Source organism: Pelophylax lessonae (assembly GCF_965119305.1).
Source record: "Pelophylax lessonae genome assembly, chromosome: 1".
Taxonomy (NCBI): Eukaryota; Metazoa; Chordata; class Amphibia; order Anura; family Ranidae; genus Pelophylax; species Pelophylax lessonae.
The window spans coordinates 809547200-809572616 of NC_138768.1; the positions used below are offsets into that span (position 1 = coordinate 809547200).

The 25417-nt window shown below is 41.9% G+C and overlaps 1 protein-coding gene across 1 annotated transcript in view; it reads left to right on the forward strand.

The window, feature by feature from the left end:
* POLN (DNA polymerase nu) overlaps positions 1-25417 on the forward strand; it is a 560717-nt gene that overhangs the window by 228427 nt on the left and 306873 nt on the right. Inside the window, exons 8-13 of the mRNA XM_082249983.1 lie at positions 842-925; positions 5579-5671; positions 7321-7377; positions 9244-9297; positions 10761-10826; positions 13609-13666. Of these exons, the coding sequence (XP_082106109.1) occupies positions 842-925; positions 5579-5671; positions 7321-7377; positions 9244-9297; positions 10761-10826; positions 13609-13666 (412 nt within the window). The remainder of the gene's footprint in view (positions 1-841; positions 926-5578; positions 5672-7320; positions 7378-9243; positions 9298-10760; positions 10827-13608; positions 13667-25417) is intronic.

The following is a 25417-nucleotide window of genomic DNA, read 5'->3' on the forward strand; positions in this document are numbered from 1 at the left end:
AATGCACATCATTAAAAACTAAGGGAATGCAGACTTTATATACTTGTTGCCATGTTTTGTTTTATGATTGGGACATTCTGTTATGACCTACAGCTAAATATGCATCCCATACGAAATTAAAGAAATGTGTTTTGCTTTCTCACTCATGATTTCTTTAAAAATTGTACATTCTGTATATTACCAATTCTCCAAGGGTAGGAAACTTTGAACCACAACTGTAAGCATGTCAGCAGGAGGCAGATAAACAGCAGGGGGCAGAGAAATAGCAGAACTCTGGTGTTCTCAGTGAAGAGCTGTGCATGTGCAGGGGGGTATGTCAGCACAAATCTTGGCCATTGGAAGACAGTCAGGCAGACTGTACTTCCAGCACAGCTAGAAAACTGAGCATGCCAGGGTGGATGTGCTACTGTGTCTTGTGTGGTCAGTTTGAAAAAGAAAAGCAGGGGGACTGGCAGGGTCACCAGAGATTTCATACAAAGGAAGCAATGCAAAGAGAACAGTATACATTTTAAAATAAGCCCATGGTACAACAGACACATATCAGAAATATGAAATGTTAGGGTAGCAAACACTTTAAGCCCATTCACTTTAAACTACTACTTACCAAGCCTCAACAAAAAAGCCACCTGCACTCATTTAGATCAATGCAGCGTACTACAACTTAATTCACATCTGCGTGTTGTGTTGCACTGAAGGGCAAATGCTTGCACTGTAGGTGTGCATTGGGGTGCCATTCAGAATGTAGTCATTGTTTGATCTCATATTTGGTTAGTGAATGAACAATAAATGCAGTAATATAGAATTATACTCCTTTAGCTAAAATGCATATTTTGTTTTGTAGATGCATCTTAAAGACTTGGAACATGAGGCCCACCTTGCTGCAGGAGAAAAGTTTAGATTAACGAGCAGTAAGGAGCTTAGGGAGGTGGGCATGTTAACTTGTCTATAAGTAGATAATCATAAAAGGTGAAATAAATAATCTGCATGATCTCTGGTAATGGTAAATGTGCTGTCTTCTGCATGCATTCTGAACTTCACAAGAGGTACCAGTCTGAATGAAGTATGCACATATTTACCTAACAGATGAAAAAAACACCGGGCACGTTATTTATCATAATATAAGAACTGTCTAGCTTGTGATTAGCAACCTACCTATTTTTTCCTTCCTTATTTTTCATCTGCACATAAGAAAAAAAAAATAGTTTTGGTTACTATGGCAAATGCATACAGTTCTTATGTGTTGATAAATTAAGCTACCGTATTTATCGGCGTATAACACGCGCCGGCGTATAACACGCGCCGGCGTATAACACGCGCCCCAATATTTGGAGAGAAATTTCAGGAAAAAAGCTTAAATTTAAAATAAACAGCTTTGAACTCAGAACATTTTTTTTTTTTTTTTAAATCAAAGGATATCTCACCAGTGCCCATGAATGAAGCCTCATCTGCAGTCCAACAATGCAGCCTCACCAGCAGTGTCCTTATATGCAACCCCACCAGCAGTGTCCATAATGCAGCCCACCATCAGTGTCCATAATGCAGCCTCACCAGCAGTGTCCTTATATGCAACCCCACCAGCAGTGTCCATAATGCAGCCCACCATCAGTGTCCATAATGCAGCCCACCATCAGTGTCCATAATGCAGCCCACCAGCAGTGCACATAATGCAGCCCACCAGCAGTGTCCATAATGCAGCCCACCAGCAGTGTCCATAATGCAGCCCACCATCAGTGTCCATAATGCAGCCCACCAGCAGTGTCCATAATGCAGCCCACCAGCAGTGCCCATAATGCAGCCCACCAGCAGTGCCCATAATGCAGCCCACCAGCAGTGCCCATAATGCAGCCCACCAGCAGTGTCCATAATGCAGCCCACCAGCAGTGCCCATAATGCAGCCCACCAGCAGTGTCCATACATGCAGCCCACCAGCAGTGTCCATAATGCAGCTCACCAGCAGTGCCCATAATGCAGCCCACCAGCAGTGTCCATAATGCAGCCCACCAGCAGTGTCCATAATGCAGCCCACCAGCAGTGTCCATACATGCAGCCCACCAGCAGTGTCCATAATGCAGCCCACCAGCAGTGTCCATAATGCAGCCCACCAGCAGTGCCCATAATGCAGCCCACCAGCAGTGTCCATACATGCAGCCCACCAGCAGTGTCAATGCAGCCTCGCAAGCGCAATGTCCAAACATGCAGCCTCGCAAGCGCCATTTGAACTGACCATATTTGAAAAGACCGGGAAGGAGCGCCGAGAGCAGAAGGGGCGGGCCGGGCCGAGGAGAAGGAAGGACTAGCTGTCTGTCATAAGAGCAGAAGGGGGCGGGCCGTGCCGAGGAGAAGGGAGAACGAGCGAGCGCAGTCATCGGTAGTCCCGCCTCCTCTGCCGAGACGTGTGACGTCTGTCATAGGCGGGACTTCCGATGACTACGCTCGCTCGTTCTCCCTTCTCCTCAGCACGGCCCGCCCCCTTCTGCTCTTATGACAGACAGCTAGTCCTTCCTTCTCCTCGGCCCGGCCCGCCCCTTCTGCTCTCGGCAATGCTTCCTGGCCGTTTTTTTTTTTTAATATCGGCGTATAACACGCACTGCTGCTTTTTCCTCCATTTTTAGGAGGAAAAAGTGTGTGTTATACGCCGATAAATACGGTAATTTTTGTCCTCTGTTTTGTACTGTTCTTCAAGTGTATTTCCATGTTTGCTGCCAAATCGGTATAAAATCCACTTTATTTTTGTTGCATGTTCTTATTCACTTAGCATAGCTTAAAATATCGAAAATGTGCTGCTTCCCATTTTAGCTGCTCTTTTCTGATACTGCCAAAGTGGTTCTCTTTATTAAGGAGCTGGGGAGAAGATCTCATCATCAGTTGTAAACTAGATTTGAACAGTCTGTCCTAACAAAAGATTCAAGATTTGGAAGTTTGCCTTCTGCATTGTATGTTAATGAAGGGAAACTCAGTATTTCCTTAGCCTTTTTACTGGGACAGACTCATTATGAAATTATTCAGAAATGCCTGTAGTCTGCCATGAGGCCTTGCATCGAATAGCGTTATGAATTTGCTTAATAAATGTCTACCACAGGACCCCCTCTCTTTCTTCGCTGGCTCACTAGCTGTGATTGACAGCAGCGGGAGCCAGTGGGAGCCGAGACTCTTGTTCACATCGGGGGCTCAGGTGAGTATTTGGGGGGGGGGGGGGTGTGCTTCTGCACAGTGAAGGTTTTTTACCTTCATGCATAGGATCTATGTATATAGATGTTTGCCTGGAGTTCCACTTTAAACTTGTGAGGATAGAACTGTGGTAAATGCCATCGCTCTTAAAGGTGCAGACTCTGAAGCTGTCATTCTGATCCCGACTTCTCTACCCATTGAGCCACTGACTTGAAAAAAAAATATGTGGTTTGGGTTTTTCATCTACTCTTGCTGCATACCTTTTTATGTAGGTGACCAACTAGGTGCTAAAGCCAGGATCAGAATGACCACCCCAGGCCTGCACTGTTAACATGCAACTTTAACAATAAGTTAGCAAGGGCAGGCCCTATATTTTCTAAAAAGTCTTCCAGTGCCTTGAAAAAGCATTCATACCCCTTGAAATTTTCCATATTTTGTCATGTTACAACCAAAAATGTAAATGTATTTTATTGGGATTCTATGTGATCGACCAACACAAAGTGGCACATAATTGTGAAGTGGAAGGAAAATGATAAAGGATTTTAAATTTACAAATAAATAAATATCTGAAAAGTGTGGTGTGCTTTTGTATTTAGCCCCCTTTACTCTGATACCCCTAACTAAAACCCTAGTGGGACCAATTGCCTTCAGAAGTCACCAAATTAGTAAATAGAGCCCACCTGTCTGTAATTTTATCTCAGTAAAAATACAGCTGTTCTGTGAAGCCTTCAGAGGTTTGTTAGAAAACCTTAATGAACAAACCGCATCATGAAGGCCAAGAAACACAGCAGAAAGGCCAGGGATAAAGTTGTGGTGAAGTTAAAAGCAGAGTTAGGATATAAAAAAAATATCCCAAGCTTTGAACATCTCACAGAGCAGTGTTCAATCCATCATCTGAAAATGGGAAAGATCATGGCACAACTGTAAACCTATCAAGTCCACCTAAACTGACAGGCCGGGCAAGGAGAGCATTAATCAGAGAAGCAGTCAAGAGACCCATGGTAACTCTGGAGGAGCTGCAGAGATCCACAGCTCAGGTGGGAGAATCTGTCCACAGGACAACTATTAGGCTCCATGTACACGGGACGCTGGAAATGGCCGTTTAGGAGCAGTTGGGCGTTTTTTTCAGAAGCCCCTGAACCCATCTACATTTTATCTTATCTGTCCATGTACACCAGGTCGTTTACAGTCATTTGCAGGCATTTGCGTTCAGGGACTGTTTTTAGAACGCAATTATTTGCGTTCAAACGTGTGTTTCCCGGCGTTTCAAACGCACAAACGCGTCTGAATGCGATGACCCGCGTTTAGCGTTCGCGTTTTTCCATTTTAAAGGGGAATAATTTTTTTGACCTCTAGGAACACTTCTTAAAGCAAACGCCCGCAAACGCTGCTAAACGCCCGCTAAACGCGGGTACAAACGCGACCGAACGGACGTTTCAAACGTCCTAAAAATTCCAGCATTCAAAGGGACTTTTAACAACGTCCCGTGTACATGGAGCCTTAGTCGTGCACTTTACAAATATGGCCTTTTTGGAAGAAGGGTAAGAAGAAAGCCATTGTTCAAACAAAGCAATAGAAAGTCCCGTTTGCAAGAAGCAATGTGGGAGACACAGCAAACATGTGGAAGAAGGTGCTCTGGTCAGATGAGACAAAAATCTGAACTTTTTGGCCTAAAAGCAAAAGGCTGTGTGGCGGAAAACTAACACTGCACATCACCTTGAACACAACATCCCAACCGTCAACACATGGTGGTGGCAGCATCATGTTGTGGGGATACTTTTCTTCAGCAGGGACAGGGAAGCTGGTCAGAGTTGATGGGAGGATGGATAGAGCCAAATACAGGGCAATCTTAGACGAAAACCTGTTAGTCTGAAAAAGACTTGGGCAGAGGTTCACCTTCCAGCAGGATAATGACCCTAAACATACAGCCAGAGCTACAATGGAATGGTTTAGATCAAAGCATATTTGTGTATTAGAATGGCCCAGTCAAAGTCCAGACCTAAATCGAATTGAGAATCTGTGGCAAGACTTAAAAATTGCTGTTCATACACGCTCCTTCCAATCTGACAGGGGGACTGAATACAAATGCACCCCACACTTTTCAGATCTTTATTTGTAAAAAAATTTGAAAACCATTTATCATTTTCCTTCCACTTCACAATTATGTGCCACTTTGTGTTGGTCTATCACCTAAAATCCCAATAAAATACATTTACCTTTTTTGGTTGTAACATGACAAAATGTGGAACATTTCAGGGGTATGAATACTTTTCAAGGCACTGTATAATCGGAGGGCATGTTAAAAATGTTCAAAGATTAATTATCTTTTTATATTTCTGAATATTTAAACCCTTGTATTATTTTACATGAGTGCTTCTCCTTCCTCCAATTACAATTTCTTTTAATGTAGGTGCTTTATGGAAAGCTGCATTTGCATCTCAAGTGCAAAACCAAGCTTCCTCGGACAAATCTGTGCCATTTTCCATCTACGGCAGAGCCAGCGGTAATTACTATATTTTATGTTAACAAAGTTCTCAGAATTTTCATACATGTAAATGGCATCTTTCAAAATCAGGAGCACTTTATTAAATTGTTTAGGTATATGTACTGAATGTTTGTTTTTCTTTTTACCTAAAACAGTGGATCTGTGTATTCCTAAAATAAAAAAAAAATACCAAATTATGGGTAGCCCATAATAAAACATTCATTTTTAACCTATTCAAGGATCTAAAGCAAATACAGATGTTATGGTCTGACACTAGTGGGAAGACTACTGTGCATCCAGCAAAGAAAGTGGCTGTTTACTAAAAGGACTCCTACTGAAAGTTGCTGGATATGAAAATAAACTCAGCACCAGTGTAATTCCAGATATTGTTCCATCTGTTTTCAAATGTTGTCCCATCGAAGGGACACACTGTAAAGTACAGTGGCTTGTGTAACCTAGATATTGCAGGTTACATTGCTTGGAACCAGGCAGGCACATGTTATTGGAGTAGGGGTTCTTCGCAGATATCGAAATATACTCCTTGAAAGGGTCCAAAGCTTTATTCCATGGTCACATGATAAATATATAGCAATGTTTCAGAGCCATGCAGGGCCCCTTCATCAGGAACGGACGTTGTTGATCTCTAATATCTGTTGAGTGTGTATTCTCCCTATATTCCTAAGCACACGGAGGGTGTCGCCATCACCATTTTTCTGGCATACAGCACCTTATATATTTGCACCTGTGGAAAGGATTCATGTACTATTGCACTTTGAAGAGACTTTAAGCTGTGGTTATCACTTATGCTGATTTTTTTAAGCTTTTGGACTTTTTTTGCACTACAAAGCTCTTGCACTTTATAAATACATTTTGGACTTTGTTTTGCACATTCTATTGTTGCACTTTATAATATGGTATACCTCACACTTTAATAGGGAATATATCCACATGTTTTTTATTATTACCTGTCACAGGGTTTTTGTATTATTACACCTGAGTGTTTTGAATATTCAGCTTCACACGGCACATCACGTACTTATTGAGGAATCGTGCTGCTAATAGTTCTTTGACTATTCCTTTTTTTCAGTGATCACCCTGAGGGGTTGCAGCAGCAGCAGTCTCATTCATTTATTTCATTTTTCACATATATTATTTGGCACGAGTGTTTTTTCTTTATTATTTTCTATATACCATTGACCAGGTTAAGAAGATTTTTTTTTTCCATGCTGTGATGATAAATTTGCACCTCAACACTGGGGTTTTACTTTTCTTTCAGTTAGATCCAGCTTGTTAAACCAGTGGGTTTTGAGCTGCATGCAAGTCAGTTGCTCTCTTTTTATGGCCTTCGGTGTTTTACTCTATTTAATTCACTAATTCAAATAGAACAAGACCCTAGCAATACTCCAGTCAATGACAGCTAAATGTATGAAATTTTGCAATTTCATAGACGTAGCCGCACTGCCGCAGTAGGATTACTGTCGGCAGTCGGCAAGTGGTTAAATATGACATTAATCCTTCTTACCCACTATTTAACTCTATACAGTATCAAAAAACTTAGTATATTTTCTGTTTCCATATTGTGCAATTTTGGATCAAAGATTTGATAGCGAACTACAGATCTCACTTTAAAGTTTAAAATACCAATGTGTTTTTTGTTTCTTCTAAAGCTACATCTACTTAAAGATCTACATCCACTACCCAGAATCATTTTAGAGTTCAGACAAGTAGGTTTTTTTATATATAGTTTCTGATAATGTTCTTTATTTATAATGGTACTTAAATTTTTGGATGGTTTATATAAATATAATATACAATAAATATAAAATGTATTTTCACAATTGCGAGATATATAGTATATCACAAAAGTGAGTACACCCCTCACATTTTTGTAAATCATTTTTTATATCTTTTCATGTGACAACACTGAAGAAATGACACTTTGCTACCATGAAAAGAAGTGAGTGTGCAGCTGGTATAACAGTGTAAATCTCAACACACAGCCATTAATGTCTAAACCGCTGGCAACAAAAGTGAGTACACCCCTAAGTAAAAATGTCCAAATTGGTCCCAATTAGCCATTTTTCCTCCCCAGTGTCACGTGACTCGTTAGTGTTACAAGGTCTCAGGTGTGAATGGGGATCAGGTGTGTTAAATTTGGTGTTATCGCTCTCACTCTCTTACTGGTCACTGGAACTTCAACATGGCACCTCATGGCAAAGAACTCTCTGAGGATCTGAAAAAAAAAAGTTGTTGCTCTACATAAAGATGGCCTGGGCTATAAGAAGATTGCAACGACCCTAAAACTGAGCTGCAGCACCATGGCCAAGACCATACAACGGTTTAACAGGACAGGTTCAACTCAGAACAGGCCTCCCCATGGTCATTCAAAGAAGTTCAGTGCATGTGCTCAGCGTCATATCCAGAGGTTGTCTTTTGGAAATAGACGTATGAGTGCTGCCAGCATTGCTGCAGATGTTGAAGAGGTGAGGGGTCAGCCTATCAGTGCTCAGACCATACGCCGCACACTGCATCAAATTGCTCTGCATGGCTTTCCTCCCAGAAGGAAGCCTCTTCTAAAGACAATGCACAAGAAAGCCTGAAAACAGTTTGCTAAAGACAAGCAACTAGGGCATGGATTACTGGAACCGTGATCTTATGAGACCAAGTTAAACTTATTTGGTTCAGATAGTGTCAAGCGTGTGTGGCGGCAACCAGGTGAGGAGTACAAATACAAGTGTGTCTTGCCTACAGTAAAGCATGGTGATGGGAGTGTCATGGTCTGGGGCTGCATGAATGCTGCAGACACTGGAGAGCTACAGTTCATTGAGGGAACCATGAATGCCAAAATGTACTGTGACATACTGAAGCAGAGCATGATCTCCTCCCTTCGGAGGCTTGGCCGCAGGGCAGTATTCCAACATCACGACCCCAAATACACCTCCAAAAACGACCACTGGTTTGCTAAAGAAGCTGAGGGTAAAGATGATGGACTGGCTAAGCATGTCTCCAGACCTAAACCCTATTGAGCATCTGTGAGGCATCCTCAAACGGAAGGTGGAGGAGCGCAAGGTCTCTAACATCCACCAGCTCTGTGATGTCATCATGGAGAAGTGGAAGAGGACTCCAGTGGCAACCTGTGAAGCTCTGGTGAACTCCATGCCCAAGAGGGATAAGGCAGTCCTGGAAAATAATGGTGGCTACACAATATATTGACACTTTGGGCCCAATTTGGACATTTTAACTTAGGGGTGTACTCACTTTTGTTGCCAGCGGTTTAGACATTAATGGCTGTGTGTTGAGTTATTTTGAGGGGACAGCAAATGTACACTGTTATACAAACTGTACACTCACTACTTTACAATGTAGCCAAGTGTCATTTCTTCAGTGTTGTCACATGAAAAGATATAATAAAATATTTACAAAAATGGGAGGGGTGTACTCACTTTTGTGAGCTACTGTATGTGATTTGTGCTTGAATATTATATGAGAAAGGGTTTTGTAAATATGTATTTAGTTTTGTGATGATCTGGTTTTAGATTGTTTCAGTATCTGAAATTAACCATTACTTACAATTAAATTTTCTTTTTAAGATACAGAAGATAAAATCAACATTTGTGGATGGACTTTCAACCTGTATGACCAAGGTAAATTGAAAAAAAAAAAAAAAAAAATCTGACCCAAAATATATTAGGAAGCCAACACATTTTGTGTTTTTGCTCATTGATGGTATGTTTTCTGACTTCTATGATAGTTTTTTGTTTACTTGGTATATAAGTCTGGAATAAGTGCTGTAAAATGTATCATTTAGGTTTATTAGCTTGAACATCCTACATTTATAGCTCCCAACCATTATTGATGGAACACAATCAGAAAAAAAATTGCATCCCTATACCTTTACCTTACATACGCTTGAAATTGCTTTTCTATCGAACCTCAGACTTCTCTTGAAACTTTTACAAATACTCCCTTTAACCACTCTTTTTTTTTCATACTTTCATACTGCCATTGACTCAAATTCTTGTTGTTAATTAGTGCCGGTTCACACATACGCAATGCGGGAACCCTGGGTATCCACTGCGGGTTCCCACATCGCACTCGACACTCATAGGCAGTTCACAATGCCATATGCGAATCGCTGGGGGTGTCAATACAAAGTTAACGACACCCTCAGATCAGTTTGCATATTGCTGTGCGAACTGTCAATTTGGTCATGAATCGGATCGCATAGGTGTGAACACCCATGCGATCTGATTCTGGTGCCGACCAAAAAAAGGCTTCTGTGCGACTTTGGTCTGAATGCGATGCAAATTCAGCCATACAATCTGTATGGCTGAATTTGCAACACACAAACATCGCATGTGATTTGCAGAGCAGTGCGCTGCGAATGACATGCGACGTCTGACATTGCATATGTGTGAACCAGGACTTAGTTTTCTTAGCTGACAGGCAAACAGGAGAGTCTTCTAAAAGCTGGGTCAGTCACTGATATAATTATGAGTGGATGAATTCTGTCAATTGCATTGTGGAAGCACATGTCAAGAAATCCCATGCATCTGTTTCAATAGTGCTTAGCTGGCACAGGGTGAAATTTGGAGCAGGCTGTAAATATCCTTTAAATATGTTTCCCACTAATATTGTTGACATATTTCAATGTTTCTGTTGTAAATGTCCTATTCCTCAGTTGTAGTCCACCTGTTGGGCTGTTTCATTTTTTTGTGTTTCTTTTTGTTTGTATTCTGTGCAACACTGTAGTAGTCTTTCTTCCAGGACAGAAAAACCTGCTAGAATAATATTGCTTATCATGTTTTTTTTTCAACACCTCTTATTTCCCCTGGTGGTCCCACTATGTTCTACTCTCAATGTTCACACATTGTTACCTCCATATTGTGAACTTTTTGCCACTGCAAGTACTGTGATGACATACTTGGGATAAACCATTTGCACATACCATAAAAGTCTGGACACTTGACACACATTTGGACAACCTGACCTGCACCAGGGGAAAAAAAAAACATAGGCAAGCCTGTATTTTTATGTACCTGTTGGATGTTACAGTGCTATGAAATCGCAGTGACACTTTTAGTAATAATACATTCATGTCTGCCAGAGTTGTGTTTCTCCCACCTGGAACCAGACAGGAACTGTAAGCGGCCGTCTCTCAGCAAAGCATCCCGTAAGTTGATGACAGTATGTGTTTCCTGTTTTTGGTAGCGAAATGCTTTTCTGCATTGTTATTGATTTGTTCAAAGAACAGCATAGCATATTAAAGGAAGTAATTTAATTTACAAGGGTTTCTCAGTTTAAGAAGACAGGTGCCCACTTTGCCTAGCTGTTTATACCACAGGCTAAAAATAGCAAAGAAGACTTTACAGGCCCCTTTTAGTTTTTACAAATGAGGACAACTACTGGAAGAATATAAGGGCTTCCTTCAGTGTGGCGCATTATTAGGCTACAGTACAGCAGTAAGTGGTTGTGATATATGTCACTGGCCTATATAATCATTTTTTATTGTATAGAGATTTACAGTTGTAACTTGTTACTACATGAATATTTTCCATAACACCTCCTAATGTATATATCTATTACAGTGTGTGCCTTAACTCTGACTGCATTCCTGGCCTACAATCTCCACTAATATTTGCCGGTTTCCAACAGACCGGCTGCCACACACTGGCCGAACATCGGCTGGTTCAATAGAAACCGGCTGACATTTGGCCTGTGTGTACGACAGCCGGTCTAACAAAAGCCAGCGAAATATCCAGCTTCTGTCGAAGGGGCATGACCAAAAAAGATCTGCCAATCAGCATCCGATCAGCACTTTCAGCCAATTGCTGCGAATGCTTCACGTGTGTGTTTTGATGGACAAAGCTGTCTCCCTGTCAGAACACAATAGCTCAGCGGAGAGATCACTTTATTAACATTGGATAGTTAGTACAGTGGCTGCTCTTGAGCTCTTCAGTTTTTTTTCTGTTAAGCCCACTTTGTTGAACGAAATAAATTGCTAGTGTGTACCAGGCTTAATTGTCAGTTTAGTGCTTTCTTTTAGCGCAGGGATTTAATTATACAAATGCGATAAATAGTAGAGAGATTTTTTCCATAGCGATTAATCTGATTCCTTAATGTGATACTAAAGATATGTAGCACCACCCCCGTAGGAGCTGCTGGTTAAGTTCTTGGGTCTACGTCCTGCCTACCAACCCCTGGAATTGGCTCGAACCCTCCCTAGGCACAACTGACACGAAATGGGACTATAATACCAAATGGCTACAGGAGAACACAATTCAGGATATATCACCCCAATAAGTAATAATAACTTGTTACCTTTCTCCAATCGCAGTCCCTCTGGGTGACACAAGGTGCAACACACAGACTTTTGCTTAACCAAAGTAGCTTTACTGAGAATTAAAGTACCAGTTGACTCCATAAGACATACTTATGCAACTAAAAGATAACTCATAAGCTTTCTTTTACCCAATTCAGGCTACACTTTACACACGTCTAGTCTCTTGTATCAGGTAAACAGAACCTATTGGAATCCCACACACAGTTCCTTCCTTTTGGTTTGGAATCTTCGCTAGCAATTGTTGGTGCACAAGCTATTTGTAATCCAAAAGTAAGGATATATAGTCAAAAAGGGTGAGAAAAAAAAGGTTACAATCACCCGCAATGTTACTGCGTAATTGGGTGTATGAATCCTCTTAGTGGTGCATATATAGGCCCCTGACACCTTATGTACTTGGGTTTAAATGCTTAGTCTCCTGGAAGGTGCACTAGGCCGCTGAGTGTACTGCGTACTATCTGAAGTATAGTTAGCACCGGCTAAAGTTTACTTTCTTCCAAGCGAGAATCAGATTTTGGGCATGTGCCCTGCTCACCAAACGGCCTCTTTCTTCAGGAGCACTCCACCTCCGATTTTTGTCACCAGCCGCGCTTGTGGTTAGATGTTGGCAACGCCAGTCTCTGTAGAGCATCGATTGGGTTCTCTGGGAAGGCTCCTTTACTGAAGATGAAACACTTCCACTCAGTCACTTCAGGCCTAGTCCGCAGCATCAGCCCACAGCACTTGCTTCCTTCTAGGTGTTGTGTGAGGAGACAAGAGAGAGAGCTTGGCTCCTCCCTTCCTTTATAAAGCCTCCCCCAAAAGGCTGTGCGGTGAAGCAATGCACCCTGGTATTTTAACGGAATTGTGGGTATTGTAGTATAAAAAAACTTCTGATGAAAATCACCAAGCTGCAGTGTGGCAGTTTGGCCACTAGAAGGAGCCGAGTTCCTGAAAATGTCCAGCAGCAGTCTTTTACAACTTGTATAAGGGGAGATCCCGCTACAGATAAAAATTAAAAAAACAAACATGTCATAAGCAAAATCAAACGCATCAAAAACTCGTTGAAAAAGCGCATGCAGAAACTCATCCATGATGGATTTGGAGAACGTTTTTATAGTGTGAACCAGCACTAAGACACGCAGGTCAGGGTTTAGCCCTGCCCCCTGCTCCCCCCTCACTGGCTGTGTCTAAGCAAATAAGGAGAGAGAGCCAAGAGAGCCTCTTCTCTCATGCACATCGCTGAATCAAAATTAGAAGCAGGTAAGTATTTGGGGGGGGGGGCTGCATACTAAAGAATTCATGAAATTTAAAAAAACCTTCATCCTTAAGGACCACTAAGGTAAAAACTTAACCTTACATTTCTATGGGCAATGGTTCCAATTTACTAAAGTTTTCGCAGTTCAACCCACATTCTCTCATACAGTATATGAATATGTTGGGTCTTTTAACCAAAACTGTCAGTTCATATGGAAGCTAGTTTATAAATGGCATTGTTGACCACTTTGTCTTTACAGTGATACCCTAACTCATTTTGCCTGTGTTATGGTGAAAAAAAAAAGTTTGCCTGATCAGAATATACAGATGGTCTAGTCATATAATGGTAATAAACAATCTTAATGTATTTGTGTTTTAGAACATCCAGGGCGTTTCAAAGCTTGCAGTGAAGTTTGAAAAGAAACAAAAAGTACCAGGTGATTTTTATTTTTTGAGGGTAACTATAGAATATAGAAAATACAAATCTGCAGAGAATAGTTTTGGAATCATGGCAGTATTTTTCATACTGCAAGTTTTGACTTGATACCTTTTGCCAAGAGGAAATAAAACAAAGAGCATTTCTAGTTTATTTGTTGTTTGTAAAGCGTATCTTTAAACCTCCCCATCCAACCCTCTTGAATAGTGCAAACAAATGTATTTTTTTCTTTTATTCCAAGTGATGCCTTCACAAGGGCTCCATTGCAAGAATTTGTGGTGGCAGCAAGTGGAGGGGTTGGCAGGGGCCCTAGGTGTCTTCTTTTACAGGAGAAGCACCTTGCCAGGTTAGAACTCCCTAGAACTATCTGGCTGCAATCATTGTATGGCCAACTCTTGGTAGTTGCTGGTACTATTGTGGACCACCAAGTGAGTGGTACTGGAATCACATTCTCTGCTGGAAAAAAATAAATACAGTAAAACCTTGGATTGCGAGCATAATTCGTTCCGGAAACATGCTTGTAATCCAAAGCACTCATATCAAAGCAAATTTCCCCATAAGAAATAATGTAAACTCAGATGATTCGTTCCACAGTCGTTCCAAAGTCCTTCAGTTTATAGTCCATATAAAAATATTATAGCATTGCGATAGGTTGTGTAACCATAAAATGTCCATCCACAAATAGCTGCTTCCACAAGGGGATTAGAAGCAAAATCCAGCAGGAGCTACAGAGTATCAAAGAGAAGAGAGGCGCCTCTAAGTGTAGCAATATGGTTCCATTTAATGAAGGTAAAACATTTAGCAACTCACATGGTTGATGAATAAAACAGGCACATCTAAGTATGCAGGCATCCGGGGTAAAGCTGTCCACATAGACTATCTTCTGCACCGCCGGCTGCCAGTCTGTAATCCTGACCGGGAAGACCACCCTGGAGTAAAGCGATCTGAAAGCGAGGGGCAGCATGGAAGGGATGAAGTAGATGGCGGTGTGGAGGATGGTCTATGTGGACAGCTTTACCCCTGATGCCTGCATCCTTAGATGTGCCTGTTCCAATCATCAACCATGGGATTTGCTAAATGTTGTACCTTCATTAAATGTAACCATATTGCTACACTTAGAGGTGCCTCTCTTCTCTTTTATACTCAGCTGTGACTTGAGGCTACTTGTATATCAAGACATCGCTTGTATATCAAGTCAAAATTTATTTGAAAATTTTGCTTGTCTTGCAAAGCGCTCTTAAACCAAGTTAGGGCCCTTTTACACGGGCGCTCCGTATGTCCGCAAATCATCCTATTTTTTTGCGGATGATTTACGGACATGATGTAAGTCAATAGTGGGGTGATAAATGCGCTGTTACGTATGTATCCAAGTGGGAGGATTCCTCTAATATGCTGCAGCTCGTTATAAATGAATAAATAAATAAATAATGACTCTGAGATTCGGATTCAATCGGATTCTATATGCAGCCAACTCTAGTATTAATCACTAAATACCAATACAATAAGGAAGACACAATGAGTCGGCGCACGACAGAAGAGATCTCAGAAAATACTCTGACCAAGTCTACCAATGTCAGAATCGAAGCGAAACATCTTAAGATATAGGAAGATGCTGAAGAAAAAAGGGGGTCTCACTACTTATAATATATAGACAGACCAGATAATTAAATCAGAAGTCAGCAGGTATACGAAACATATATGATCCAACTCTTGCAAACTAATCCGATTCCTTTAAAATCCTTAAAAAATCCCTATATCTGTCTGAGGTGTATGAAAGTGGGAAGTAAATCCTACTTGTAGACAACTTTCATCAGGTCAATCTATAAACAAAGGAGGTATAAGACGACATATATAATGCGAATCTTTAAAAACATCCAAATCAGATTCCTTGACACTAAAAAATTCTAAAATATTAATTCCCAGTAGAATAAAAAACCTCCTTTTCTAAAAACGACACATAAAGATATAATGACCTTGATAATCGCAACAGCCAACTGAATCACAGTAATAGTTTGCTAATTCACAAATGGTGCATGTGTGACCAAATAAATATATATATATATATAAAGTGCTATGATGAATCAATAAATAATATAAAATAATCAAATATCAATAAATATCTAAAAGGTGTATAACAAATTAGTGTGTAATCCTGATAAATAATTTAAAGTGCATATATCAATCTGGTGCAGTGATCAAAAATAAATATATATCAATAATTCTATGTGCACTCAACAGTCCATGTGCATAAAAGGTATATATATATATATATATATATAAACAAATCTTTGTGCAAATGATGATCCGTGTGCGGTGAATACAGTTGGTGCAGTGATAAAAATAAAGTTCATCCGTGCACAATTAATAGGTGACAATTAGTGATTTTCTAAGGCACTATTGTGCTTTACATAATAAAGACAGTTTTTACATACTTCACGATTGGAGATTATTCTCTTTTTCTGGGACACACTGGTAACGTTTGGAGATAATCTGGAACCGATAACTGTGGAGTACAGAGTGGAGGTTGGAGTATCCCTTGCTGAATAACCCAGCAGTACACCCCTAGGGGAGAGACCAGCTTAAAGCGCCTATTAAGGCGCAGTGAGGTGAGCGACCACTGCGCCTATACTATCACGGCTCACTCTGGATCACAGCGCGGGATATTCACAATAGTGCCTTAGAAAATCACTAATTGTCACCTATTAATTGTGCACGGATGAACTTTATTTTTATCACTGCACCAACTGTATTCACCGAACACGGATCATCATTTGCACAAAGATTTGCACCATTTGTGAATTAGCAAACTATTACTGCGATTCAGTTGGCTGTTGCGATTATCAAGGTCATTATATCTTTATGTGTCGTTTTTAGAAAAGGAGGTTTTTTATTCTACTGGGAATTAATATTTTATAATTTTTTAGTGTCAAGGAATCTGATTTGGAGGTTTTTAAAGATTTGCATTATATATGTTGTCTTATAACTCCTTTGTTTATAGATTGACCTGATGAAAGTTGTCTACAAGTAGGATTTACTTCCCACCTTCATACACCTCAGACAGATATAGGGATTTTTTAAGGATTTTAAAGGAATCGGATTAGTTTGCAAGAGTTGGATCATATATGTTTCGTATACCTGCTGACTTCTGATTTAATTATCTGGTCTGTCTATATATTATAAGTAGTGAGACCCCCTTTTTTCTTCAGCATCTTCCTATATCTTAAGACGTCTCGCTGCGATTCTGACATTGGTAGACTTGGTCAGAGTCTTTTCTGAAATCTCTTCTGTCGTGCGCCGACTCATTGTGTCTTCCTTATTGTATTGGTATTTAGTGATTAATACTAGAGTTGGCTGCATATAGAATCGGATTGAATCCGAATCTCAGAGTCATTATTTATTTATTTATTCATTTATATACCTGCTGACTTCTGATTTAATTATCTGGTCTGTCTATATATTATAAGTAGTGAGACCCCCTTTTTTCTTCAGCATCTTCCTATAATGTAAGTCAATGGCATTGCGGATGTCAGTGGAATACCATCCGCTGACATCCGATTTTCTTCCTTTCAGTTCTGTTTAGTTTTTTGGAATGGAACAGAACCCTATTTTTCCTCCGTTCAAAAAACAGAAAGGAAGCAAAATCGGATGTCAGTGGTGTCATCCGCTGACATCCGCAATGCCCATAGACTTACATTATGTCCGTATATCATCCGCAAACGGATGGGATGATATGCGGCCATATGGAGCAGATGACACAAGTGTCATCTGCTCCGTGTAAAAAAAAAAAAAAAGTGCCGGAGCGGATCGCAATGCGGTCTGCTCCGTGTGAAAGAGCCCTTACACTCAAACCAAGGTTTTACTGTATGTATTTTAAAATTTCTGAGACATTGAGCCTCTAACCATAAAAATATGCTCTTCTCTATGATGGGTTTGCAAGAGCCTAATTTAATAGAGATGGATTGCTTGTGCCTGGAGTTGAAGTTTAACTTTGGTGAAGTATTAAAAACCAGCTTTTAATATAGATATACGTTTTTTCACTAAGCTTCCTGTATCCCCTGTACAGCAACATGCAGAATGGGAGAGGGAGGGCCTGCATTGTGAATTGAGTGAACCAATCAGGGCTCTAATGCGCACAGGGAAAATACGTATCAAGGGGAGAGAATTAAGGTTGAATGCGCAGTCAGATAGCAGTGGTCTGAGCGCATAAAAAGAATATAATTGGGTGCCACATCCCTAATGAACTGGAAATGGATTGGTTGGGAAGGCAAGGACTTTAACTACCTCAATACTGGGCACTTAAACCCCCTTCCTTCCCAGACCAATTTTCAGCTTTTAGCGCTGTGAATTTTGAATGACAATTGCGCGGTCATGCAACACTGTACCTAAACCAAATTTGCGTAATTTTTTCCCCACAAATAGAGCTTTCTTTTGGTGGTATTTGATCACCGCCAGGTTTTTTTTTTTTTTTGGTGCACAAATAAAAAAAGACCGAAAAGTTAAAAAAAAAAAAAAGTTTTTTGTTTAGGTTATAAAATTTTGTAAATAGATATGTTTTTTTCCTGCACTGATGACGCCGCACTGACAGGCACTGATGAGGAGACACTGATGGGGTGGCACTGATATGCAGCACTGATGGGCACTGATAGGTAGCACTGATGGGCACTGATATGTGGCACTGATAGATAGCACTGATATGCAGCATTGGTGGGCACTGATAGGCAGCGCTGATGGGCACTGATAGGCAGCGCTGATGGGGACTAATCGGCGGCACTGATGGGCACTGATAGGCGGCACTGATGGGCACTGATAGGTGGCACTGATGGGCGGCACTGATCGGCACTGATGGGGGGCACTGATAGGCAGCACTGGAGGGCAATAATGGGCACTGGTGGGCGGCACTGATAGATGGCAATAACGGGCACTGGTGGGCAGCACTGATAGATGGCATTGGTGGGCAGCACTGATAGGGGGCACCACTAGCAGGCTCTCTGAGCCCTGTTTGCCATCCCTGGTGGCCATGGTGGGCATCCCTGGTGGTCATGGGTGGGTATCCCTGCTGGCTCTAGTGGCACCCCCCCCAGGGCTGCACTGGTAATCAATGTTCTGATTACCAGCACAGACCCCCCCTGTGATCAGTGAGTAATTAGAAATACTCACTGATCACCCCGGCTGCAGCACCGATCTTCTCCTTCTCCTCACTGACAGGATCTTGTCAGGAGGAGAAGAGATCCAAGCCGTTACAATGGCTCTATTTACATTGCATGACGGCTGTGATTGGACACAGACGTCATGTGATCCGGAGGGCCAATCACAGGGCCCTCCTGCCGCATCTTATTGCTCTGTGTCCAAGGCGGCGCGATCTCTCTCCTTCTGAAGGACGTTCCGGAACGTCCGATCAGAAGGAGGAAGCTCCCACCCGGCCGTATATGTACAATGGCCCGGGTGGGAGGTGGTTAAAGGCACTGAGATAAAAAATAATTTTTATTTATAAATTTTTTTTTTGATTATTTACATCAAAGTGTGAACATTAAGCCTCAAAAAGGGCATTGGTAAGTCAGCATGTCATTGGGGCTGATTGATAACAGATAATATACAGAATTAAAAACTATACAGTATTATTAATGACATATGTTGGTGGATACATCACATCAGAAAGATCTCATGAAGGGTGACAGAAGATGAGACTGCCGTCCATCGAGATCGGTTGATGTTGTATTCAGACAATCAGAGGATTCGTACAGTCACATTGCTCGACATGTTTCGCTAAAATTGCTTCGTCTGGAGCTATAGTGAGATACTCTGTATAATACTGTAAGCTTGGAAAAGAGCGTAATACCACAATGTAGGACTAACGAGGAGGGTGGCATAGACATATACAGGAGGAGACAAGGTATGCAACAGTAAACGTTATCCTTGTAGAGGGATGCATCTAAGGTTTATTAAATGCATATCAGAACCATCCAGCCAGCAACGGAGGATATATAAAAGAGTAAATAGCATACAGCTGTATATCTGTATAAGTAGCAGGGGCATGCATCGGCTCCTGTAATAGTCGAACACCCTCCCCGGATGGGGAGCCGCCGCCATACAGGAGCCGATGCGTGCCCCTGCTACTTATACAGATATACAGCTGTATGCTATTTACTCTTTTATATACAGTGCCTTGCGAAATTATTCGGCCCCCTTGAACTTTGCGACCTTTTGCCACATTTCAGGCTTCAAACATAAAGAAATAAAACTGTAATTTTTTGTGAAGAATCAACAACAAGTGGGACACAATCATGAAGTGGAACTAAATTTATTGGATTTTTCAAACTTTTTTAACAAATAAAAAACTGAAAAATTGGGCTTGCAAAATTATTCAGCCCCCTTAAGTTAATACTTTGTAGCGCCACCTTTTGCTGCGATTACAGCTGTAAGTCGCTTGGGGTATGTCTCTATCAGTTTTGCACATCGAGAGACTGAAATTTTTGCCCATTCCTCCTTGCAAAACAGCTCGAGCTAAGTGAGGTTGGATGGAGAGCGTTTGTGAACAGCAGTTTTCAGTTCTTTCCACAGATCCTCGATTGGATTCAGGTCTGGACTTTGACTTGGCAATTCTAACACCTGGATATGTTTATTTGTGAACCATTCCATTGTAGATTTTGCTTTTGCTTTATGTTTTTGATCGTTGTCTTGTTGGAAGACAAATCTCCGTCCCAGTCTCAGGTCTTTTGCAGACTGGTCCTGTATTTGGCTCCATCCATCTTCCCATCAATTTTAACGATCTTCCTTGTCCCTGATGAAGAAAAGCAGGCCCAAACCATGATGCTGCCACCACCATGTTTGACAATGGGGATGGTGTGTTCAGGGTGATGAGCTGTGTTGCTTTTACACCAAACATAACATTTTGCATTGTTGCCAAAAAGTTCGATTTTGGTTTCATCTGACCAGAGCACCTTCTTCCACATGTTTGGTGTGTCTCCCAGGTGGCTTGTGGCAAACTTTAAACAACACTTTTTATGGATATCTTTAAGAAATGGCTTTCTTCTTGCCACTCTTCCATAAAGGCCAGATTTGTGCAGTATACGGCTGATTGTTGTCCTATGGACAGTCTCCTACCTCAGCTGTAGATCTCTGCAGTTCATCCAGAGTGATCATGGGCCTCTTGGCTGCATCTCTGATCAGTCTTCTCCTTGTATGAGCTGAAAGTTTAGAGGGACGGCCAGGTCTTCGTAGATTTGCAGTGGTCTGATACTCCTTCCATTTCAATATTATCGCTTGCACAGTGCTCCTTGGGATGTTTAAAGCTCGGGAAATCTTTTTGTATCCAAATCCAGCTTTAAACTTCTCCACAACAGTATCTCGGACCTGCCTGGTGTGTTCCTTGTTCTTCATGATGCTCTCTGCACTTTAAACGGACCTCTGAGACTATCACAGTGCAGGTGCATTTATGCGGAGACTTGATTACACACAGGTGGATTCTATTTATCATCATTAGTCATTTAGGTCAACATTGGATCATTCAGAGATCCTCACTGAACTTTGCTGCACTGAAAGTAAAGGGGCTGAATCATTTTGCACACCCAATTTTTTAGTTTTTTATTTGTTAACAAAGTTTGAAATATCCAATAAATTTCGTTCCACTTCATGATTGTGTCCCACTTGTTGTTGATTCTTCACAAAAAATTAGTTTTATACCTTTATGTTTGAAGCCTGAAATGTGGCAAAAGGTCGCAAAGTTCAAGGGGGCCGAATACTTTCGCAAGGCACTGTATCCTCCGTTGCTGGCTGGATGGTTCTGATATGCATTTAATAAACCTTAGATGCATCCCTCTACAAGGATAAAGTTTTGTACTGTTGCATACCTTGTCTACTCCTGTATATGTCTACCCCACCCTCCTCGTTTGTCTTACATTGCGGTATTACGCTCTTTTCCAAGCTTACAGTATTATACAGAGTATCTCACTGTAGCTGCAGACGAAGCTATTTTAGCGAAACATGTCGAGCAATGTGACTGTACGAATCCTCTGATTGTCTGCCAACCGATCCTCTGATTGTCCATCAACCGATCTCGATGGACGGCAGTCTCATCTTCTGTCACCCTTCATGAGATCTTTCTGATGTGATGTATCCACCAACATATGTCATTAATAATACTGTATAGTTTGTTATTCTGTATATTATCTGTTATCAATCAGCCCCAATGACATGCTGACTTACCAATGCCTTTTTTGAGGCTTAATGTTCACACTTTGATGTAAAAATTTTTTAAAAAAAATTTATAAATAAAATTATTTTTTATCTCGGTGCCTTTAAAGTCCTTGCCTTATCAAGGGGAGAGAATATTGATGATTTCATCAGTGCACCTTCCTTGACCATTCACAGGCTGGAATGGGTCCTGGACTAGAGTGTGTTGTTTAAAGCAGAACTAAATTCTTTAATTCTTTACAACCAAGGAAGCTGCCATCTTAGCTTCTGTTTGATCTGAAGTTGCCATCGTGCTGCACATGTGATCAGTTATGACACTGGCCATTTGAGGTATTGACAGCTCAGCTGAGAGTAAATTGTGATGGTTATCATCCACACCATTCCTTGAATGTAACTGTGCTGGAAAACTGTTAAATTACTGGGTTTAGTTCTGCTTCAAAGCAGAGCTAAACTCAATCGATTTAACGGTTTAAAAAACTGTTAAATTCTCGGCATGCTGGGATTGCTTACTGTCTTATTTGCTTGTGTTTCCAAACTGTCAAACCTATAAATGGCTATTGTCATAACTGATCACATGTACAGCACCATGCCAGTTACAGATCAAACAGAGGCTAAGATGGCAGCTTCCTTGGCTGAAAAGGATAGGAGGATTTAGTACCGCTTTAAAGTGGTTGTAAACCTCAGACATCAAATATGAACAGAACATATCCCTCTATAGTGTGTACTTGTCTAAGGCTAGGTTAGCACCGGTGCAATTGCAGACATCACATGTGATTTGCACCTCATTCCTGTGCAGATCACATGCGATATCTGTGCAGAGCGATTTTAGCCATACAGTTTGTATGGCTGAAATTGCATCGTATTTGCATCAAAATGATGCAGAACCCTTTTTTTCTTCCGCACCTGAATTCTGGCAATCGCACTGCAATCTGTTTCGGGGTGTCACGATAAAATTTACACCCGCAGCAGATCACATGGACACTGTGTGATTGCTTGTAGTGTAATGCATGAAAACGCAGCATATCTTGTGCATTTCCCGAATTGCACTATTGTGAACCAAGGTTTAAAAGTACGAAGTGTCATTTCTGTCTGCTGCTTTGTTCCTCTGCTACAGTATTAGCATGAGTCACTTCTGACAAGTTTTCCTGACAAGAAGAAGAGAAAAGAATGGTGACGGGGTGGGAACTCCAGCTGATTGACAGTTTCAGCTCTGTTCCTGTGTGCTGTCTGAAAGGGGGTGTGTCTCTTCCCTTCAATCAGCTCTATGAGCTCTCCTCACTGATTTCTGCAGAGTGTAACTTCAACTCTCCGCCACCTTTTTTTCTGGATTCTCAGACAACATTTATATTTCAGTACTTTGAAAATATGTGGAGAAGAAAGGGCTGCAGATAGACAGGTGCAACTTATGTAGGAGGATTTGTCTCACCTCTGTGTATCACCTAAAGGCCAGTCACTTCATTGGGTATACTGTAAGGGTTTACAACCACTTTAACTGTGGTGTAGCCTCCTGAAATGTCAGGTACCTGCATGAAAATACTCTGAACAGAATTACTTTATATTAGGTAAAACAATTTCAAAAGTATATTCAGCTGTCTTCCTAGAGGGATTTCAGTATACCTATAACAGATGCTATCACTTTTGGAGATAATGTGTCCCCCTGTGTGCTCTGTGGTATATCCTACCATACAGTGGCGGCCCGTCCATTGGGGGCGCAGGGGCACCGCCCCCTCTATCCATGCATCTGGCCCCCTAATCTACATGCAGGGCACCGGACACATGGATTCCAATGGGTTTTTTTTTTTTTTAAGCATGTGTTTAGAGCCAGAGGCTCTAATAGGCTTAAAAAAAAAAAAGGATGGGCTCGGGGCGCAAAGCACTGCGCCCTGAGCCCACCCAGTTGTGTGACAATAGCGAATGAATATTCACTGTTGTCACACGGATCCTCCTCTTGGCCAATCAGGAAGCGGGTGATGAGACCCATTTCCCGATTGGCCGAAAGGAGAAGCCATGCCGTTGGCAAAGGAGGAGGAGGAGGGAGGAAATGCAGGAGACTGAGGGGAAGCCGCCGTCGCCGCTGCTGCTGCCTGCCCTCCACATGGTGAGTGAGCGGGCGACCCGGGGGAGGGGGTATGGTGTGCGGGCTGGTGTGGTTCCCCCCCCCCCCAGGCCCATGGAGCACCAGCTGCCACTGCTTGATAACCTTTGCCACTACCATGTCCTGTAGTATCATAAGGTATCCATATGAGGAATCACAGCAGTGGCTGTAGCTCACGAAGAAAGCAAAGCTTTAACACATCGCCAACTTAAAACGTAAGCGCTCCTCTTTGTGTACAGGGTTATCTGGGCTAAGGTCTTCCATCTAGCAACATGGTGTTCTTTGTGTTTTTCTAGCACAATACCAACATAGAGAACCATTAAGAATTTTTTTTTTTGAATGTTACTTAACTAAATCTATGGGAAAAAAAGAAAACGTTTTTTTGATAGAGAAAATATGTCACTTTCTAATCTTTTCTTTATAGTGGTTGTAAAATATCTTTTTCTCTTACGTCCTCTGACAGTCGCCGCCGCATCTAAGTCATCACTATTGGGTATTGACTTCCGCTCCGCTGGAGTAGCTAGGCATAAGACTTAGTCAAAAAGAACAAAGGCATTTGCATATACACACCCATGGGGGCGGTCCCACTAGGTCAATACCCCCCTGCAGTGACCGATCCCAACTCAGTTTCTTTCTGCCTAGCGTCAGGAGTAGTTAGGCTTCCCTGTGCTCAGCCTATCTAATCTACAGTCTCAGCCTATCTAATCTTTTTTATTTGATTTTCTTTTGAAAATGTCAGTTTTTTCTTACTTTACTAGCTGTTTATTTTGTCAGCTTTAGTTTTAGTCGACACTTCGGAAGAAGATGGATTCATGCGGTGCTGGGATTCGGACTGACCGCCCTGGTTCTCCAGGGCAGAGGGTCAGATGGACCCCCAGCCCGCCATCGAGCGTTCAGCCGTGGTTCGTCCTGGCATTATGAATGACCCATCCCTGTTCGCAGCAGGGATGCAGCCGTGAGGTGGCTACCTCACTGGACACATCTGCGATGCTGCAGTGCAATGTCCCTGGCTAACGGCATTCCCTGTCAGATGAGGACAGCGGCTTTCCGTTCTGAGAGGCTCCCCACGCTATCTGGTACAGGTAAGTACTTATGTGTGAGACCTCTGTCTGGGGTGGCAGTCCTGTGTTGCTGTGTGTCCCCATGTCTGCCTGTGTGACTCCCTGATGCGGTCCCTGCGGGGATCGCTTGTACATGCGCTGCGGTGCTGTGTGTTTTTGGGGGTCCTCTTCCCTGTGTCACTTCGGTGTTTGTGGGAGTGCAGACTGTGTATGTGGAGGCCACAGCGGGATAAAACCGCGCGGTCCGCCATTTTAGGTATGGGCAAGCATGTTTGGCTTCACTATGGGCAATACTACATGCTGTTTTGGCGCCATCCGACGCCATTTTGCGGTGCCAGAAAGATCGTTCCGACTGCATGTTCGGCCACCATTTTGTCAGAGCCTTCCATTCAGTCCTATGGGGCAG